This window comes from Erithacus rubecula, assembly GCF_903797595.1.
Source record: "Erithacus rubecula genome assembly, chromosome: 24".
In the NCBI taxonomy this organism is placed as follows: Eukaryota; Metazoa; Chordata; class Aves; order Passeriformes; family Muscicapidae; genus Erithacus; species Erithacus rubecula.
This window is the reverse complement of record NC_136676.1, coordinates 389,370-405,795: the sequence shown is the minus strand read 5'-3', so window position 1 is coordinate 405,795 and position 16,426 is coordinate 389,370. Positions and strand designations below refer to the sequence as shown.

The 16,426-nt window shown below is 60.6% G+C and overlaps 1 protein-coding gene across 7 annotated transcripts in view; it reads right to left on the bottom strand.

Annotated features, from left to right (window-relative positions):
- The window catches only part of HSPG2 (heparan sulfate proteoglycan 2), a 40,606-nt gene that overhangs the window by 14,577 nt on the left and 9,603 nt on the right, over positions 1-16,426 (bottom strand). For 3 of the 7 annotated variants that reach the window (XM_079326307.1, XM_079326312.1, XM_079326308.1), the window contains 45 exons: positions 16,127-16,246; positions 15,922-16,053; positions 14,850-14,994; positions 14,089-14,237; positions 13,863-14,009; positions 13,636-13,799; positions 13,389-13,565; positions 12,961-13,157; positions 12,737-12,884; positions 12,522-12,649; positions 12,366-12,452; positions 12,211-12,269; positions 12,069-12,136; positions 11,377-11,517; positions 10,688-10,864; positions 10,413-10,592; positions 10,142-10,260; positions 9,955-10,066; positions 9,761-9,874; positions 9,554-9,681; positions 9,390-9,476; positions 9,255-9,304; positions 9,083-9,171; positions 8,867-9,007; positions 8,595-8,786; positions 7,729-7,821; positions 7,564-7,644; positions 7,252-7,482; positions 6,065-6,178; positions 5,848-5,975; positions 5,680-5,766; positions 4,502-4,728; positions 4,320-4,430; positions 4,143-4,243; positions 3,673-3,853; positions 3,130-3,189; positions 2,826-2,948; positions 2,599-2,739; positions 1,670-1,812; positions 1,450-1,585; positions 1,217-1,362; positions 996-1,134; positions 764-918; positions 520-658; positions 244-395 (listed from right to left, as the gene is read on the bottom strand). In XM_079326307.1, the coding sequence (XP_079182433.1) occupies positions 244-395; positions 520-658; positions 764-918; positions 996-1,134; positions 1,217-1,362; positions 1,450-1,585; positions 1,670-1,812; positions 2,599-2,739; positions 2,826-2,948; positions 3,130-3,189; positions 3,673-3,853; positions 4,143-4,243; positions 4,320-4,430; positions 4,502-4,728; positions 5,680-5,766; positions 5,848-5,975; positions 6,065-6,178; positions 7,252-7,482; positions 7,564-7,644; positions 7,729-7,821; positions 8,595-8,786; positions 8,867-9,007; positions 9,083-9,171; positions 9,255-9,304; positions 9,390-9,476; positions 9,554-9,681; positions 9,761-9,874; positions 9,955-10,066; positions 10,142-10,260; positions 10,413-10,592; positions 10,688-10,864; positions 11,377-11,517; positions 12,069-12,136; positions 12,211-12,269; positions 12,366-12,452; positions 12,522-12,649; positions 12,737-12,884; positions 12,961-13,157; positions 13,389-13,565; positions 13,636-13,799; positions 13,863-14,009; positions 14,089-14,237; positions 14,850-14,994; positions 15,922-16,053; positions 16,127-16,246 (5,939 nt within the window). The remainder of the gene's footprint in view (positions 1-243; positions 396-519; positions 659-763; positions 919-995; positions 1,135-1,216; positions 1,363-1,449; positions 1,586-1,669; positions 1,813-2,598; positions 2,740-2,825; positions 2,949-3,129; positions 3,190-3,672; positions 3,854-4,142; positions 4,244-4,319; positions 4,431-4,501; positions 4,729-5,679; positions 5,767-5,847; positions 5,976-6,064; positions 6,179-7,251; positions 7,483-7,563; positions 7,645-7,728; positions 7,822-8,594; positions 8,787-8,866; positions 9,008-9,082; positions 9,172-9,254; positions 9,305-9,389; positions 9,477-9,553; positions 9,682-9,760; positions 9,875-9,954; positions 10,067-10,141; positions 10,261-10,412; positions 10,593-10,687; positions 10,865-11,376; positions 11,518-12,068; positions 12,137-12,210; positions 12,270-12,365; positions 12,453-12,521; positions 12,650-12,736; positions 12,885-12,960; positions 13,158-13,388; positions 13,566-13,635; positions 13,800-13,862; positions 14,010-14,088; positions 14,238-14,849; positions 14,995-15,921; positions 16,054-16,126; positions 16,247-16,426) is intronic. The other 4 variants (XM_079326310.1, XM_079326313.1, XM_079326311.1 and 1 more) reach the window with 3 other exon arrangements.

Below are 16,426 nucleotides of genomic sequence, written 5' to 3'. Positions count from 1 at the left end.
TTGGACTTGCATGAGCTAAGTGAGCTTCCATGGGTCACCTAACCTTTCATGGGCCACCAGGGCTGGCATGAGATTTCCTGGTTTTGTATGGGGTCACCTGGGCTTCCATGGGACCATCTGAGTTCACACAGGTCACCTGGGCTTGCCCAAGGACAGCCAACCTTGAATGGGCCATCTAGGCTTGCCCAGAGCTGTTAGTCAACTGCACCAACTTTGGTGACATCCCCACTCCATGTTCCCTACCTGGTGCTTGGCTGGGAGGGTTCCCCCACGCTTGTACCAGGTGACTGTGGCCTGCACAGGGCTGGCGATGACACAGTTGAGGTCCAGGGTCTGTCCCTCAACCACAGCAGAGGATGGGGAGTCGATGCGCAGGGGAGTTGTGTTGCCTGGGGCTGGGGACCAAGACAGGAGGGTCACAGCAGTGCCCACAGCAGGACCTCACCAGTATGGCACCTGAGCCACAGCTCAGTGCTGTGACACATAAGGGCCTCTCACTGGCACTGTCACCCCACTCACAGTAGGCATCAGCACTGCTGGGCTGGATTGTCACCATGACTGCGCTCTCCTTCGTGGTGGCCCCGCTGGTCACCTGGCACACATACTCGCCCGAGTCAGTCGCTGTCACCTGCAGCAGCCGCAGCCGGGACCCTGACACCTGTGGAGAGGGGGGTGACAAGGGTCACCGGAGCCACCTGGGCTTGCACAGGGCTGTGCATCACCCCCAGCCACCCTTCACATCATCACCCTCTGCGTCCCCCACCTGATGCTTGGCCGGGAGGGACCCCCCGCGCTTGTACCAGGTGACTGTGGCCTGTCCCTGGCTGGCCACGATGCAGTTCAGGTCCAGGGTCTGTCCCTCAGCCACGGTGGACGAGGATGCCTCAATCCGGACAGGGACACCTGACGCTGGTGGTCCTGCAGGAGAGGACAGAGCTGTGACGGTCTGTTGGGAAGCAGCTTGTTCCCTCCAGTGCTGCTGAGCCCAGCCTCACCATAGGATGAGCCTGATGCAGCCACGACGGTGACAATGACAGATGCCTCCCGGACAGTGGTTCCCAAGCTTGCCCGGCACACATACTCCCCTGAATCAGCTGCTGTGACATGGGGGACACGGAGCCGGGACCCTGAAACCTGCAGTTGGGGACATGCTTTGGTGTCACACAGCAGAGGACAGGGCAGTGTTTGGGGAGCTGCCCACCCTGCTGTGCCCTACCTGGTGGCCAGCGGGCAGGGAGCCCCCACGCTTGTACCATGTCACAGTGGCAGAGCTGGGTCCTGCCACCACACAGTCCAGGTCCAGGGTCTGTCCCTCAGTGATGGATGGGGACGAGGACTCGATGCGAACAGGTGGTGTCACCCCTGTGTGGAGCAAAAGGGACAACATGGGTGAGTTGTAGCCCTGCAAAACCATCCCCAAACACCACTGGTGTCCCTCACCCTCCTCACCTGGCACCACGGCCACCTCAATAGCAGCACGGGCTGTGCCAGCAGCGCTGGTGCCCACGCAGAGGTAGATGCCACCATCGGCTGCCGTCACAGCAGGGATGACGAGTGTGGCAATGTCACCATGCTCGGCACGGGACTGTGGCATGAGGGTGGGTGTCAGTGGCTCCTGTGGTGCACGGACACTTCCTGGAGCACCCACAGGTGCCAGCACCTTGCTCACCTGTGGTGGAAGAGTGCCCCCCTGCTTCTCCCAGGTGATGGTGGCAGTGGGGGACCCCGAGACTCGGCAGTAGAGCCGCACTGTGGAGCCCTCCTGCACCTCCGTCCGCTCCGGGCTCACCTGCACCTGTGGGGTGCCTGCGCCTGCAGGGAGGATGATCAGGGTGGTGCTGGGGGCAGTGGTGGGGTGTGGATAATGGGGGTGACATGAGTGATACAGACATGGGGGTGAAGGGCACCACGGGATGATGGAGTTGATGGGGGCAATGGGGGACGACAATGAGAGTGATGAGGATGATGAAGATGATAAGGGTGATGGGAACAATGGAATGATGGGGATGACAGTGATAATGGGAGTGATGGAGTTGTTGGGGGCAATGGGAGCAATGGGAACAATGGGGTGGACAAAGATGATTGAGATGATGCAGATGATGAAGATGATAAGGGTGATGGGAACAATGAAATGATGAGGGATGACAGAATGATGGACAATGGGCCATGAAGGGGTAGAAGAGAACAGTGGGGACAATGAGAGTGACAGGGATGGTGGGGACAATGAAGGGAATGAATGGTGGTGATGATGGGATGATGGGAACAAAGGGGATGATGAGATGATGGGAAGGTGGGGATGAGGCGGATGGACAGTGGGAGGTGACAGGGATGATGAGGATGACAGGGATGATGCAGACCATGGAGACAATGAAGATGGACAATGGGGATGATGGGGAGTGAAAGAGAAGATGGGTGATGATGGGAGCAAAAGGGGTGACAGGGACAATGGGGACAATAGGGGTGATGTATGTGACAGCCAATGGGAATGATCAGGGTAATGGGAATGATGGGGAGGATGGAGTGACAGAGACAACAGAGATGATAGGGATGGGATAAAAGGGACAGTGGAGTGACAGGGATGATGGTGATGCTGCTCACCTTGAACATGAAGGAAGGCGCGAGCCGTGTGCTGGCCAGCGCTGCTCCGTGCCCGGCACTCGTAGTGCCCTGCATCGGCAGGCTCAACAGTGCTAAAGCGCAGTGTCCCACCCTGAACCACAGCCTGCGGCGGCAGCGCACCTGGAGGGACACAGCCTGTCATCACCCCTGCTTGCTGTGTCCCCCCGCCCGGTCCCGGTGTCCCCCCATCCCCAGCAGGCACCTACCGAGCCACTCAAGGGTGGGCTGAGGGCTGCCGGTGACCACGCAGTGGAACTCGGCTGGCTGCCCCGGTGCCACGCTCAGCTGCACCGGCTCCACGGTGGCAGTGGGGGCGCTGGCGGTGCCAGCTGCAGTGAGACCCAGGGGGGGACTTAGGGCTTGCCAGGCCCCCCCGTGCTGTCCCCAGGCGGTGGGGCGGTGGGAAGCGGGGTGGCGTGGCACAGCCGGCAGCGGGGTGCACATGGACCCCCAGCATGCAGTGGGTGGGGGGAACGTGAGAACCCTCTGGAATCCTCCCCATTGACTTACCTGGTCTGTGCCCCTCCATGAACTCAACAGGTCCATAGAACATCTGGGTCTTCGAGGCAGCTGCAGGATGGAATGGGTCTCAGGGGAGTTAGCCTATCACCCTGGTGTGCAGGCACCAAACCTACCCGTCAACTTGGTACCTAGGCACCCAACCAGCCCACTGCCCTGGTGTCTGGGCCACAAGTGTGCCCACCACTCCAGTGTCTGGGCATTCAATGTGCCTATCACCCCAGCATTTGGGCACCATCACCACAGAGCCAGGGTGCTGAGTGTGCCCATCACCTGAAGGACTGGGCACCAAGCAAACCCATCACCCTTGTATCCAGGCACTGAATGTGACCACCACCCTGGCATCTGGGAATCAAGATCCAAACAGCAAGAATGCCCATCAAACCCAGCATCTGGGGGCGAAGTGTAACCACCACACCATGTGTTGGTACTTGTATGCCCATCACCCTGGTGTCTGGGCAGCCAATATGCCCATCACCCTGGTGTTGCCCATCATCCCATCCCCATGGGGTGAGCCACAGTGTCAGGGCTCACCCTGGACATAGAGTGTGGCGGTGCCCTGGTCCATGTCCAGCATGTTGGAGCCGGTGCAAACATAGACTCCGGCGTCCTGGGGCCGCACACTGCGCAGCGTCAGGATCCCATTGAAGTCCACAGCACCCGCTGGCAGTGTCCCATGGTTCTGCCGTGTCCACACCAGGGTATAGGCGGGAGACTGGGGAAACAGGTGGGGAGGCCTGATGCCACTGGGATGGGCACATGCCCAGCTGTGCACCCATGGGGGAGAGATGGGCACCAGGGGTGTCCCATAGAGCTGTGTAAGGACCCAAGGTGGCTTAGGGGGTCCATATGGGTACAGCTGTTCCCAAGCCCTGGATATCCCCATGAGTACATCACTGGGTGTCCAGGTGGGCACCCAGGGGCATCTCCACATCTGAATGTCCCTGCACATACCCAGGGGTGCCCTGCAGCACTCCTGCCATGCTGCGTCCCCTTCCCCTCACCTTGCTCTTGGCTGTGCAGACGAAGGTGACATCGGCACCGGGCTGCACCCGCTGCACCCGCTTCTCCTCCACAGTGACAGTGATGGGCTTGTCGGGGGTCTCTGCACCACACAGAGAGGTGAGCCCTGCTCCTGCCTCCCCTCCATGCAGGTGCCCCCCTCGGTGACAATGACTTACCGGTGACGATGACTTCAGCACGGCTGGAATTACTGTGCTGGAGGTTGCGGCAGGAGCAGACGTAGACACCAGCTTCAGAAGGCTGGATGCTGGGGAAGTGCAGCTCCTCACCTGAGGGGTGATGCAGGTGACACCCTGCACCTTGGGGACACCCCGATGTCCCCCCTGGAGCCACCCAGTACCTTGTCGGCGGCTCTGGGCACCCTCGGGGAGGGGCCGGCCGTCCTCTCGCACCCAGCGGTAGTAGAGTGGGGGGTCCCCGGCGGCGTGGCAGCGCAGGGTGACGGCGCTGCCCTGCGGCACAGCGGTGCGCAGCGGGTGCACACGCACGGCCAGCGCGGGTGGGGGCCCCACGGGGACGCAGCCCTGACCCCGCACCGTGGGGTCACCCGCGTAACCCGGGGCGCAACTGCGGGTGACAACAGGGGCACGGGGCTCGTGGGAGTGCAGTGGGGTGCGGATGGGAGAAGTATGTTGGGGTGGGTGGGCTGGGGTGTGTGCTTTGGGGTGTGCATGGGAATGAGCATTTGGGGTACACAGGGTGGGTATATTGGGGTGTATATTGGTGTGTATATTGTGGTACATAGGGTGGATATTTTGGGGTGAGCACATCAAGGTGAGTACATCAGGATGAGTATAGTGGGGTGGTGACTGTACTGAGGCAGGTATAAGGGTGGGCACTTTGGGGTGTCTCTATTGCGGTGAGGTCATCAGAGTAGGTGCACTCTGTATTGGGGTGCATATATCAGGCTCAGCCCTTTAGGATGCAAAATCTGGAGGAGCTTATAAGGGTGAGTACATCAGAGTGGGTAAAACATTGGGGTGGTTATTTTGAGGTGGGTGTATTAGGGTGGGTATACTGGGGAGAACTTTGGGTTGGGTCTGGAAGGGGAAGTGTATTGGAGTGACTATATAAGGGTGGGTATGCTGGAGTGCATAAATTGGGATGAGCATATTGGGATGCATATGTCAGGGTGAGTATACAGATTCTCTTTAGGATGCATGTATTGGTGTGAGCTCATAGGGGTGAGCACATTGGGTAGGTATACTAGGAGAACATTGCGGTGGGCATGTGTGGGTGGATAAAGGAGGGTGAGCCCATCAGGGTATGTGGGGATGAGGCAACGGAGGTGGGTTTTGGGGATATATATATATATAAGGGTGACTCAGGATGAGGTTTTGGGGTGGGTATATGGCAGTGAACCCATCAGGGCAGGTATAGCAGAGCAGGTGTATGGTGGTGAGCCCATAGGGTGGGTTTTTGGAGAGATATATTGGGATGGGGTTTGGGGGTGGGTATGTGGGGGTGAGCCTGTGCAGTGGGATTTTGGGACAGGTTTTGGGGTGTCAGCAGCCTCACCGCTCACAGTACTGCCCAGTGTAGCCCGGCTCACAGGCGGTGCAGCGGTACCCGCTGCCTCCCAGACTCTCACAGGTCCTGGAAAACCTGCAGGGACAGAGCAAGGTGAGGCATGTCCCTTCCCTGGCACCCCCAGCCCAGCACCCCCACCCCAGTTCAGGCACCCACTGATTTTCAGGGTATGGGAGGGGACAGGCGCAGGGCTGGCAGTCCTCGGGGGTCCCGGCGGTGGCGTCCCCATAGAAGCCGGGGGCACACTGGTCACAGAAGTCCCCTGCCGTGTTGTGCAAGCATCCCTGGGGGATAGTGGGGGCACAAATTGGGGGTGTCACGGCTAGGGTAACACCACAACCTCCCCCAAAACGTTCAGAATGTGGGGCCTTACGGAGCACGCGCCGCTCTCAGGGTGGCAGCTCTCAGAGTGGCCGTTGCACTCGCACAGCTCGCAGTGCCCCAGGTACAGCCCCCCGCCGGTGCGCGTGTATCCCGGGGCACAGTCCTGTGGGAAGGGACAGCCTTGGGATCCCCACCCCTGGGCTAGGGGTGTGGGGAGGGGTGAAGAGGGGGCTTGGGGGACAGATGGGTGATGGGGGTGCCAGGGGTGATGAAGAGTGATGACGGTGATGGGAACAGTGCTGGGGGGAGGATGGAGGAGTGATGGTGATGATGGGGAATGGAGGATGGAGCGGGTGATACTGGAGGGAAGACGAAGGGTGATGGGGGGTGCTGAGGGTGATACTGAGGTGATGGATGGTCTGGGGTCAGATGGGTGATGATGAGGGTGTTGGGGGGTGATGAAGAGTGATGGGGTGATATTAGGGGGATCCTGAAGGGGTGATGAGGTTGATGGAGGGTGATGAGGGTGATCCTAGGGATGCTGGGGATGCTGAAGGGTGATGAAGACATGAGGGAGGGGACTGGGGGATAGATGGATGATGATGGTGTGCTGGGGGGGTTGATGGAGGGTGGTGGGGGTGATGCTGGTGGGAATATGTAGGGGTCATGCTGGGGATGATGGAAAGGTTGATGTGGGGTCATGGGGGGGTTATGATGGGGTGTGATATGGGGAGTGATGGGATGCTGGGGATACTGGGGGGATGCTGGGGGCTGATGGGCAAAGAGGGGACTTCTGGTGGTGATGATGGTGCAATGATGGAGGGATGAGGGGGGAGTGCTGGGGGGGGTAATGGAAGGTGATGAAGAGGTGATACAGGAGGGGAGAATGGAGGGCTGATAGGCGGAGGCTCATGGGGTGATGATGGGTTTGATGAGGGATGAGAGGATGGAGGGATGATGATGGGGGGTGATGGGGCACAATGATGGGGGTGCTGGAGAGATGATGAAATGCTGGGGCGCATGATGGGGGGATGGAGGGTGATACTGGACATGATCAGGGATGCTGAGGGTGGTGGGGGATCTGGGGTTGATGACAGGGACAATGATGAAACAAGTGAGGTTGGTGATAGAAGGTCATGATGGAGGGATAAGGGGGGTGATCAGGGAGATGATAAGGAGATACTGGGGAGGAGGGTAGGGAGGTGATGAGGTGACACCGGGAGGGGCTGGGCTCACCTGGCAGGACAGCCCATGGTACCCGGGGGGACAGCGACATTCCTCCACTTCAGGGGCTGGGGGCAAGCCGGGCTGGGGGGGCACGGCCACGTCCATGGCCACGTTGGCGATGGCAGCCATGGCTGTGCTTGTGGAGTAGGTGGCACGGATGAGGATCTCATCCAGGTCGGCCAGCGCCATCAGCAGGTGCTCCCGTGTCGCTGGCTGTCCGTCTGGCCGCTGCCAGAATTGCTGCAGGAACACGGGGGTTAGCGGGGGACACACTGTGGGAAAGTGGGACATCAGGGACAAAAGCTGCCCACCACCTCCTACCTCCCGAAAAATGATCTCAAAGGCCTGGGGGGTCTGCGGGGGCAGGTCAGGCTGGTAGGCCACCAGTGTGATGTCATTGCCCTGTGCACAGATGGTCCAAGGGGGTCAGGGGGTCCTGGTGTCATCCAGTGTGTCCCTGTCCCACCCCAGCCAGCACCCCCTTACTGTGATCTGGACATCAGCGTCGGGCAGGGGGGCTCCTTGTCCCCCTTGGGTGTAGGTCAGGGTGTAGCGGAGCCGACCACCATAGGAGCCCACCTGCACCGGGAGAGGGGCAAGATTGGAATGGCAGTGGGAAAGGGAAAGGGTGGGATGGGATGGGATGGGATGGGATGGGATGGGATGGGATGGGATGGGATGGGATGGGATGGGATGGGATGGGATGGGATGGGATGGGATGGCATGGGATGGGATGGGATGGCATGGGATGGCATGGCATGGCATGGCATGGCATGGCATGGCATGGCATGGCATGGCATGGCATGGCATGGCATGGCATGGCATGGCATGGCATGGCATGGCATGGGTAAAGGGAAGAGAAAGAGGATGGGCATGATGGGGACACAGATGAGGATGGGGAAGGTGATGAGGTGAAATAGGCATAAGGAAGAGGAGATGGAAAAAGGAGAGGGGAAAGTGGAAAGGAGAAAAGGGAAAGGGGAAAGAAAAAGGATAGGGATGAGGAAGAGAAGAGGATGGAAAGGGGATGGGATGAGGAAAGAGGAGAAAGAAAACAATGGGGATGATGATGGGGACAGGATGGCACAGGACAAGGATGAAAAAGGTGAAAAATATGAGAAAAGGAGAAAAGGGAAAGAAGGGGCAAAGGGGAAAATGACATGGTGAAAAGAGGAAAAATGGAAGGGAAAGGGGAAAAGGAAGAAGAAAAAAAAGCACAGAGACAAGGAGGCTCTGCCCACCTTCCCCTCCGACAGTGCCCAGGGTGCCAACGGGGAGTGGGTGCAGCCTCTGGCAGGGCATACCCGTGGCTCCCATGGGCACCCCTGTCCTCCTGGGGATCATCCTGTTACCTTGTCCCCCTGGTAGGGGGGTGGCAGCTGCCAGTAGTAGGAGTCAGGGGGCAGCTCCCCAAAGCGCTCGTAGGTCAGGTGGGGCTGGGGATGCCCCAGCTGCACCCTAAAGCCGCTGTCCACGCGGGTGCTGCGCTGGCGGTTCACCAGGGCGAACCCCTGGGCATCCCCCAGGGCAAAGGACGTCCGGATCTGTGGGATCAAGGAGTGAGAGGGGTCTGGGACATGTGGGGACATGCTGGGGACATCTAGGGACAACAGGGTACACTCACAGTGCCACGGGCGTAGGCAGTGCTGGTGCAATGCTGAACAATGCCCATGCAGAAGCAGGGCAGGCACCCGGCTGGCTCATCCCCGCTCAGGTGGAAGTGATGGGGACGGCACACGGCACAGTGGGGACCCTCCACATTGGCCTGGGGAGGGGAGACAGTGTGGTGACATTGCCCTGTCACCCCTCCCAGGGTTGGGGACACACACACAAGGCTCACCTTGCAGTGACACTGCCCATTGGCATCGCAGCCCTCACCGGTGCTGCCATGTGGATCGCACTGGCATTGCGCACTGGGGACACCAGGCACTGACGGGTAACACACAGTCAGCCACAACCCTGTTAGTGCCACCACAGGGGACACCACTTTGTCCCTGCCCTGTGACACTCACCTCGGCATGGCTCTCCCCGCAGCGGGTCCCCCACATACCCAGGTGAGCACCTACAGTGTGACAAACCAAAATGAGGCAGTGAGAGGAGCGTCCACCCCGAAAACACCCGCCACCCCACCCTGGTATCCCTGTCACCTCTCGCAGAGACGCCCACTGTGCCCTGGGGCACAGGCACTGCACGTAGGCTGCCCGTCTGTGTCCTCAAAGCAGATCTTTGTTACCCTGTGGAGGGGATAAAGGAACAGGTGACATGAAGCCAATGTCCTCAGGGATGTGACAGACCATGGAATGGCACCTACTGAGTGTCTCCATGGGGTCCATGGCAGGGACAGGGCTGACAGTCGCCTGGCATGCCCCGGGTGGCATCACCGTAGTAGCCAGGTTGGCACTTGTCACACTGGGGACCCTCAGTGTGATCCTGGCAGCCCTGGAAAGAAAGGGGGTGATGGCATTGGTGTCCCTACCATGGGGGCCCCCAGGGTGTCCCCTGTCTGTCCTCAGCTGACCTGGCAGACACCAGTGTCAGGGTGGCACTCGCTGGCATGGCCATGGCACTGGCACAGCTCACAGGTGCCCAGGTAGAGCCCGGAGGTGCTGCGGGTGTAGCCGGTGTCACAGTCCTAGAGGGGACACAGTGGCAGTGGGGTGCGACACGGTTCAGCATCCCCATGGTAGCGGTGAGGGGACCTGAGGGTCTCACCTGGCATGAGGCCCCGCGATACCCCGGAGGGCAGGCACAGTCCTCCACCTCCAGAGCAGGCGGGAGGCCGGTGGCATGCGGGACTGCCACATCCAGGGTGACATCGGCCAGTCTGCAGGGTCAGAGAGGACGTCAGCACTGCCCTGCCACCCTGCTGCATCCCCTCCTGACTCCACAAGGAACTCACCTGCTCTCCTCCATCTGCTCTGAGTAGGATGCCCGGATCATGAAGAGGTCCACGTCGGCCAGAGCCATCAGGAGGTGCTCGCGGGTGGCATCATGCCCATCTGCGCGGCGCCAGGCGCCCTGTGCCACACCAGGGTGACATGGGGGTTGCTATCCCCCACTGCACCCAGGCCAGCCCCTGGAGCATCCAGGGAGACCTCCCCATGGCACCTAGTCTGACCCCCTGCCTCCATGACTCCTCTCGTTGGGTGTCACACAAGGCCCCCTCTCACCTCACGGATGGGGACAGTGACAGCGGTGGGGACGCTGGCCGGGGGGGTGGCACTGGAGAAGTGCTCCAGGAGGATCCCATTGCCCTGGAGCAGGACGTCAGGGTGCCGGGGGTACAGGGGAATGCCAGCTGGGGCCTGGTGCGTCACCGTGTACCGCAGCTCCCCGCCATAAGCTGTTACCTGTGGGGACACGCAGCATAGTTTGGGGTCACCTGCTCCCTGGACAGTGGGAACACAGAGAGGTGCAGAGGTGTCCACCGGGGCAGCTGTGTCACCTTGTCCCCTGTGAAGGGTGCAGGTAGCACCCAGTAGTGAACGCCCCGTGGCAGCTCTCGGAAGGCATCAAAGCGCAGCTCCCGTGGGGACACGAAGTGTGGCATGGCTCCCACCAACCGTGTGCCCGACAGGTTGGCCAGGGGCAGCGGCGCCGAGTCCTCAGAGCTGAGCAACACCTGGGAGAGGGATTGTGGGTTTGGCACAGCACTGCATGGCACAGCATGACATTACATAGCACTGCATGGCATCACATGGCACAGCACGGCACTATATGACAAGACGAGGCACAATACGTATGTTGTGTACCACAGCACTACATGGCACGCCATGGCACGGATGACACAATATTATATATGACACAGCACAACATGGTGCTATATGGCATCACATGGCATGGAACACGGCGTATGCCCTACCATGCAATGACATGGTAACGTGTACCATGACAGTACATGGCACAGCATGGCACCATAAGGCATGAAACTACACATAATGGCACATCACTGCACGACACAACAAGACGTGGCAAGACACAGCACAACATGGCATGACACAGTATGGCCCAGAACTTAATGGCATTTCATGGCATGGCAAGCCATAGAATGACACGCCAAGACAATGACAAGACATGGCATGACGTGGTCCAGGATGGCACAGCCTGTCCGGGCTTGTCCTGTGCTGGGGGTACCTGGTGGCGGTGCCAGGCGGAGCTGGCACAGGAGCGGGACAGCCCCATGCAGAAGCAGGGCAGGCAGCCTGCGGGGTTGGCAGCGCTCAGGTGGAAGGTGCCAGCGGCGCAGGAGTCACAGAGCCGGCCACGGACGTTGGGCTGGGGGCACAGGGTGGTCAGGGGTGAGCAGGGAAATGGGTGGGATCATATGCAGAAAGTGGGATGGAGGCTAAGGGAGTGGTGGGACTGGGTACCCAGGAACCAGACGGGGTGCTATGGAGGATCAGACTGGAGTGTTAAGGGGATTAGAGTGAGTCACTGGGCACCATGGTGGGGTTGTCATTGATGCTGGGGGGATTGGACTGGGTGCCCCAGGTGTCAGACTGGGTGTTATGGGGGGTTGGAGTGAGTTCTAGGTGAGGGGTTGGGCTGGCGCCATGGGGCAGGGGCTGGGATTGGTGTCGGGTGGATTGGACTGGGTACCTCAGGGATTGGACTGGGTACTACAGGGGGTGGGACTGGCTGCCTCAGGGTATTGGACTGGGAGGTGGAGTGGGTGCTATGGGACCAAGGTATAATGGGAGCCAAGGCAGGGACTGGGTACCTGGGACCAGACTGGTGCAGTGGGGGATGGCAATGCCAGAGCCCCATTGCACCCCCATTGTCCCCACCAATATTGCCCCACTGTTCCCCCAGCCCCCTGCCATCACCTTGCAGCGACAAGTGCCACCCGCCTCGTCCTGGCCCCCGCGGGCATCACATTTGACAAGCTCCTGGCCTGCAGACAGTGAGGGTGAGGGTGGGGGGCACCCAAGGGTGTGGGGACCCCCCAAACCAGCACCCTCCACTCACCAATTGGGGTGCACTTGCCACCCGGCTGGATGGGGTCTCCCTCGTAGCCTGGGGCACACCTATGGATGGGTGGGGGATGGGTGGGTGTTAGGTAGGTAATGGGTGGGGGGGGGTCTCAGGTGTGACGGTCATAGGGAAGGACCCCCCCCACCCACCTCTCACAGCGGCGGCCAGCATATCCAGGGGCACAGGCGTCACAGGTGGCCTGGCCATCTGTGTCCAAAAAGCATGACTCCGAAAACCTGGGGGTGACAACGATGGTGACGCCAGCGCAGTGACATCAGGGGCTGGTCCCTGGGCTTGGCACCCACCTGCGAGACAGCTCAGTGTAGGGACAGGGACAAGGGTGACAGGCGGTGGCTGTGCCCTTGGTGGCATCACCGAAGAAGCCAGGTTTGCACTTCTCACACTGGGGACCCTCCGTGTTGTGCTGGCAGTTCTAGGGGAACACACATGTCACAGGGGAGTGGTGATCCTGTGCTGCGTCCCTGTCCCTTGGTCATCTCATCAACCCCTCACTCCTTACCAAGCAGTGCCCAAAAACGGGGTCACAGGTGCTGGAGTGGCCATGGCAGCCACAGCCAGAGCAGGTCCCCAGGTAGGGTCCCCTCATCACCCGCTCAAAACGGGGGGCACAGCGCTGGCACGACAGCCCTGTGTAGCCCACAGGGCACCTGGGGAAAAAGCGGTGTGACAGTGGCATCACAGCAGCAGTGGCACTGAGCCCGTGACCTTGCTGCCAGCAGTCACCTGCACTCCTCGATGTCGCCAGCCGGCCCCAGGCCGGTGTCCGTGGTGCTGGTGATGTCCATGGCCACGTCGCTGAGCCCCACACTGGCCATGCGCCCGTCGTAAACTGCCCGGATGAAGATGCCCTCCAGCCCCTGCAGCACCAGCAGCAGCAGCTCCCGGCTCACTGGGGTACCCTGCTCATCCTCCCAGTGGTCCTGCCAGGACAGTGACAGCAGTGTCACAGCAGTGTGATGGTAATGCTGGCATCACTCACCTGCCACCACTGGCATCGGTGACCATCATCAGCATCACTGCTACCAGAGCCACCCAGCCACCACCAGTATCACCCTCCTTTCATCAGTATCTCCTTGCCATCACTGGATTCACAACCCACCCATCACCACGAGCATCACCTCCCCACCATCACCATCCCTTCTCACACCCACCTCAGTAAGGGGCACGTGCCGCTGGTTGAGAATGTCTGGCTGGGTGTCACCAGCACGCGCCCGCAGCTGCCGCCCATGGCCCCGCAGCAGCAGGTCGGGGTGGGCGGTGGGCTCAGGGGGCCCCCGGCCCAGCCGGTACCGCACCCCATAGCTCAATGCTCCCCCGTAGGCATCCACCTGGTAGCACAATGGGCTGTCAGCGGCCGTGCCACTAGTGTGCCCAGCCCTGACCCCACCCCAACATCACCTTGTCCCCAAGGAAGGGCTCTGGCAGTGCCCAAAATGCGTCTAGTGCCAGGAAGCGGCGGGACAGGTCCAAGAGCTGGAACTCCTCAGTGCCCACATCCACGTGGAGTTGGGTGGCTGAGAGCACCGGTGCGGATGGCGCTGCCGGCACCGTCACATTGACACCTGCAAGAAAACACTCAGCCTCTGGTGTGTCCCCTGCCCCTGTCCCCCATACCCACAACTCACCCTTGAAGTCATTGGGGCGGTTGAAGCGCAGATGGAGGCCATGGCGGTGCCGGGTGGTGGCGCGGCAGGAGGTGGTGACGCCAAAGCAGAAGCAGGGCAGGCAGCGGGATGTCCCTGTCACCTGGAAGTGGCCCTCGGGACATGGCCCTGTGAGAGATGAGAGAGGGGATGATGGTCACAGTGCCACGGTGGGACTGGCAGCATGGAGGGGGGAGGGGCCACTCACCAGGGCGGGTGACAGTGAGGATGCTGTCAGGAATGCCGAACACCATGCCCAGCGTGTTGATGGCCTCGCAGGTGTAGGCACCTTGATCAGCTTCTTTCACGTCCCGGATAGTTAGGGTGCCCTGCCCAGCCTCGCTCACAATTGACACCCTGTGGGGCACATTTGCTACCCAGAGCCTGGCAAAGGGGAGCCTGGCATACCTGGGAGCCACACACACCCCGTGGCTACCACACACAGCACCTGACACATGTGGTGCTCTGCACACCTGGTGCTTGGCACACCCAGTACAGCCAGTGCTCAGGACATCCAGCACACCCAGTGCCCCGCTTACTCAGTACACCCACCATCCCCAGTACACCCAGTGCCCACAATCCCCAGTACACCCAGTGACCGCACACTCACTGCCCAGCCCAGAACAGCAGCCCATTCCCTCTGCATGACAGGCTTACCCCCAGACCCCATCCCAATCACAAGCCTCTCCCGTTGAACAAGCCCCACCCACCCCCGGCAGGCCTGGCTGCTAGCCACGCCTATCTGACAAAATCCCGCCCACATAGACCACACCCTGCAACAAGCCCCGCCCCCAGTCCTGCCCCCCACCATCTCGGTCCCCAAACCAATCCTGCCCATCCAGGCCCCACCCCAAACTACTCCTCCCATCACAAACCACACAAAATCACAAGTTCCTCCCATGGCAAGCCACGCCCCTTCCTCCAATCTGCAACCAGCACCCCTTAGACCCCGCCTCCGGCCCCGCCCACCTGTGGCTGCTGGGGGTGTGTCCCCAGTTCAGGCGCCAGGTGACAATGGGGGTGGGGACACCGGTGGCCACACAGGTGAAGGTGACGGTCTGGCCTGGCACTGCCCTCACCGATTCCCGCGGCAGCGTCACCACCTGTGGGGGCACTACCACCGCCACCCAGTCATTGTCACCACCACCGGCACCACCCACACAACACAGCAACCCTGGGGGACAGGAACACTGCCACCCACCCCATCATTCTCACTGCCACTACCACTGGCACAGTCACCACCTGCCCCAGGTGTCAAGGACATTGCCACTGCCACCCCTACCATTCTGGACTGCCACTACCATTGCCACCACCTGCCCCACTGGCGCCCCAGGAAACTGGGACACTGCTGCTGTCACCCTGTTATTGTCACTGCCACCGGTACTGTCTACTCTGTGTTGCACCACTGGAAGACTGGGACACTGTCACCGCCACCCCAGATCCACTGAGGGACAGGTTCTTTGGCATGTCTCCAGTCCAGCTTGAGGACAGGGTTCCCAGTGTGATACCCAGCCTGGTTCCGTGACATGTCCCCAGCCCAGCACCACCTGGGGGAAGGTCCCAGCACAGGGTCCACAGCCAGGTGCCATGGCACAGGCTTCCCAGTGTGGCACTGCCTGGGGACAGGGTTCCCAGTGTGGCGGCCAGCACTGTGCCACAGCATAGGGACCTGGACACAGTGTCCCCAGTATGGTCCTGTGGCACTGGGCACAACTTGGGCACAGAGTCCCCAGCCCAATACTACGGCACAACGTCCCCAGGCACAGTATCACAAGCCTGGTACCACAACACAATGTCTCCAGCCCTCTGCTATGGCACTAGGCCCCCGGGCAGTGTTCCCAGCCTGGTGTCACAGCAAAAGGTCCCTGGCACAGGTCAGACAGAGCCCCGGATCCCGAGGACAGCTTGGGCACAGTGTCCCCATCCTGGTGCCACAGCACCACATGCCCCCAGCATCACAGCATCCCTGGCACAGCATCCCCAGCCCAGCCTTGGTCCCCATGTCCCCCCCCGTGGAGCGGTCCCCTCTGGTGTCACTTACCACATCCAACCTCGTCACTGCGGTCGGGACAGTCGGGCTCCCTGTCGCACTGGTAGCTGGCACGGATGCAGCTCCCACTGGACACACACCGGAATTCCGCTGGTCCACAAGCCGCACCAGGCGCCTTGGTGGCTGCAGGGGATCACAGCACAGTATCAGTTGTGTCCCCATGTCCCCACACGTGTCCCCAAGCCCCCATACTCACGGCAGTCCCTCTCATCAGAGCCGTCACCACAGTCATTCTCGCCATCGCAGCGCCAGAGCTTGAGGGCACAGTGTCCATTGTCACACTTGAATTCATTGGGCTCACAGGGGGACGGGGTGCCTGGGGAGCATGGGGCAAGTCAGCACACAGAACCCAAGAATCAATTAGGTTGGAAAAGACCTTTGAGATCATTGATGACCCAACACCACCTTGTCAAACAGACCGTGGAACTGAGTGCCATGTCCAGGCTTTCCTTAAACACTTGCAGGGATAGTGACTTCACCACCTCCCTGGGCAGCC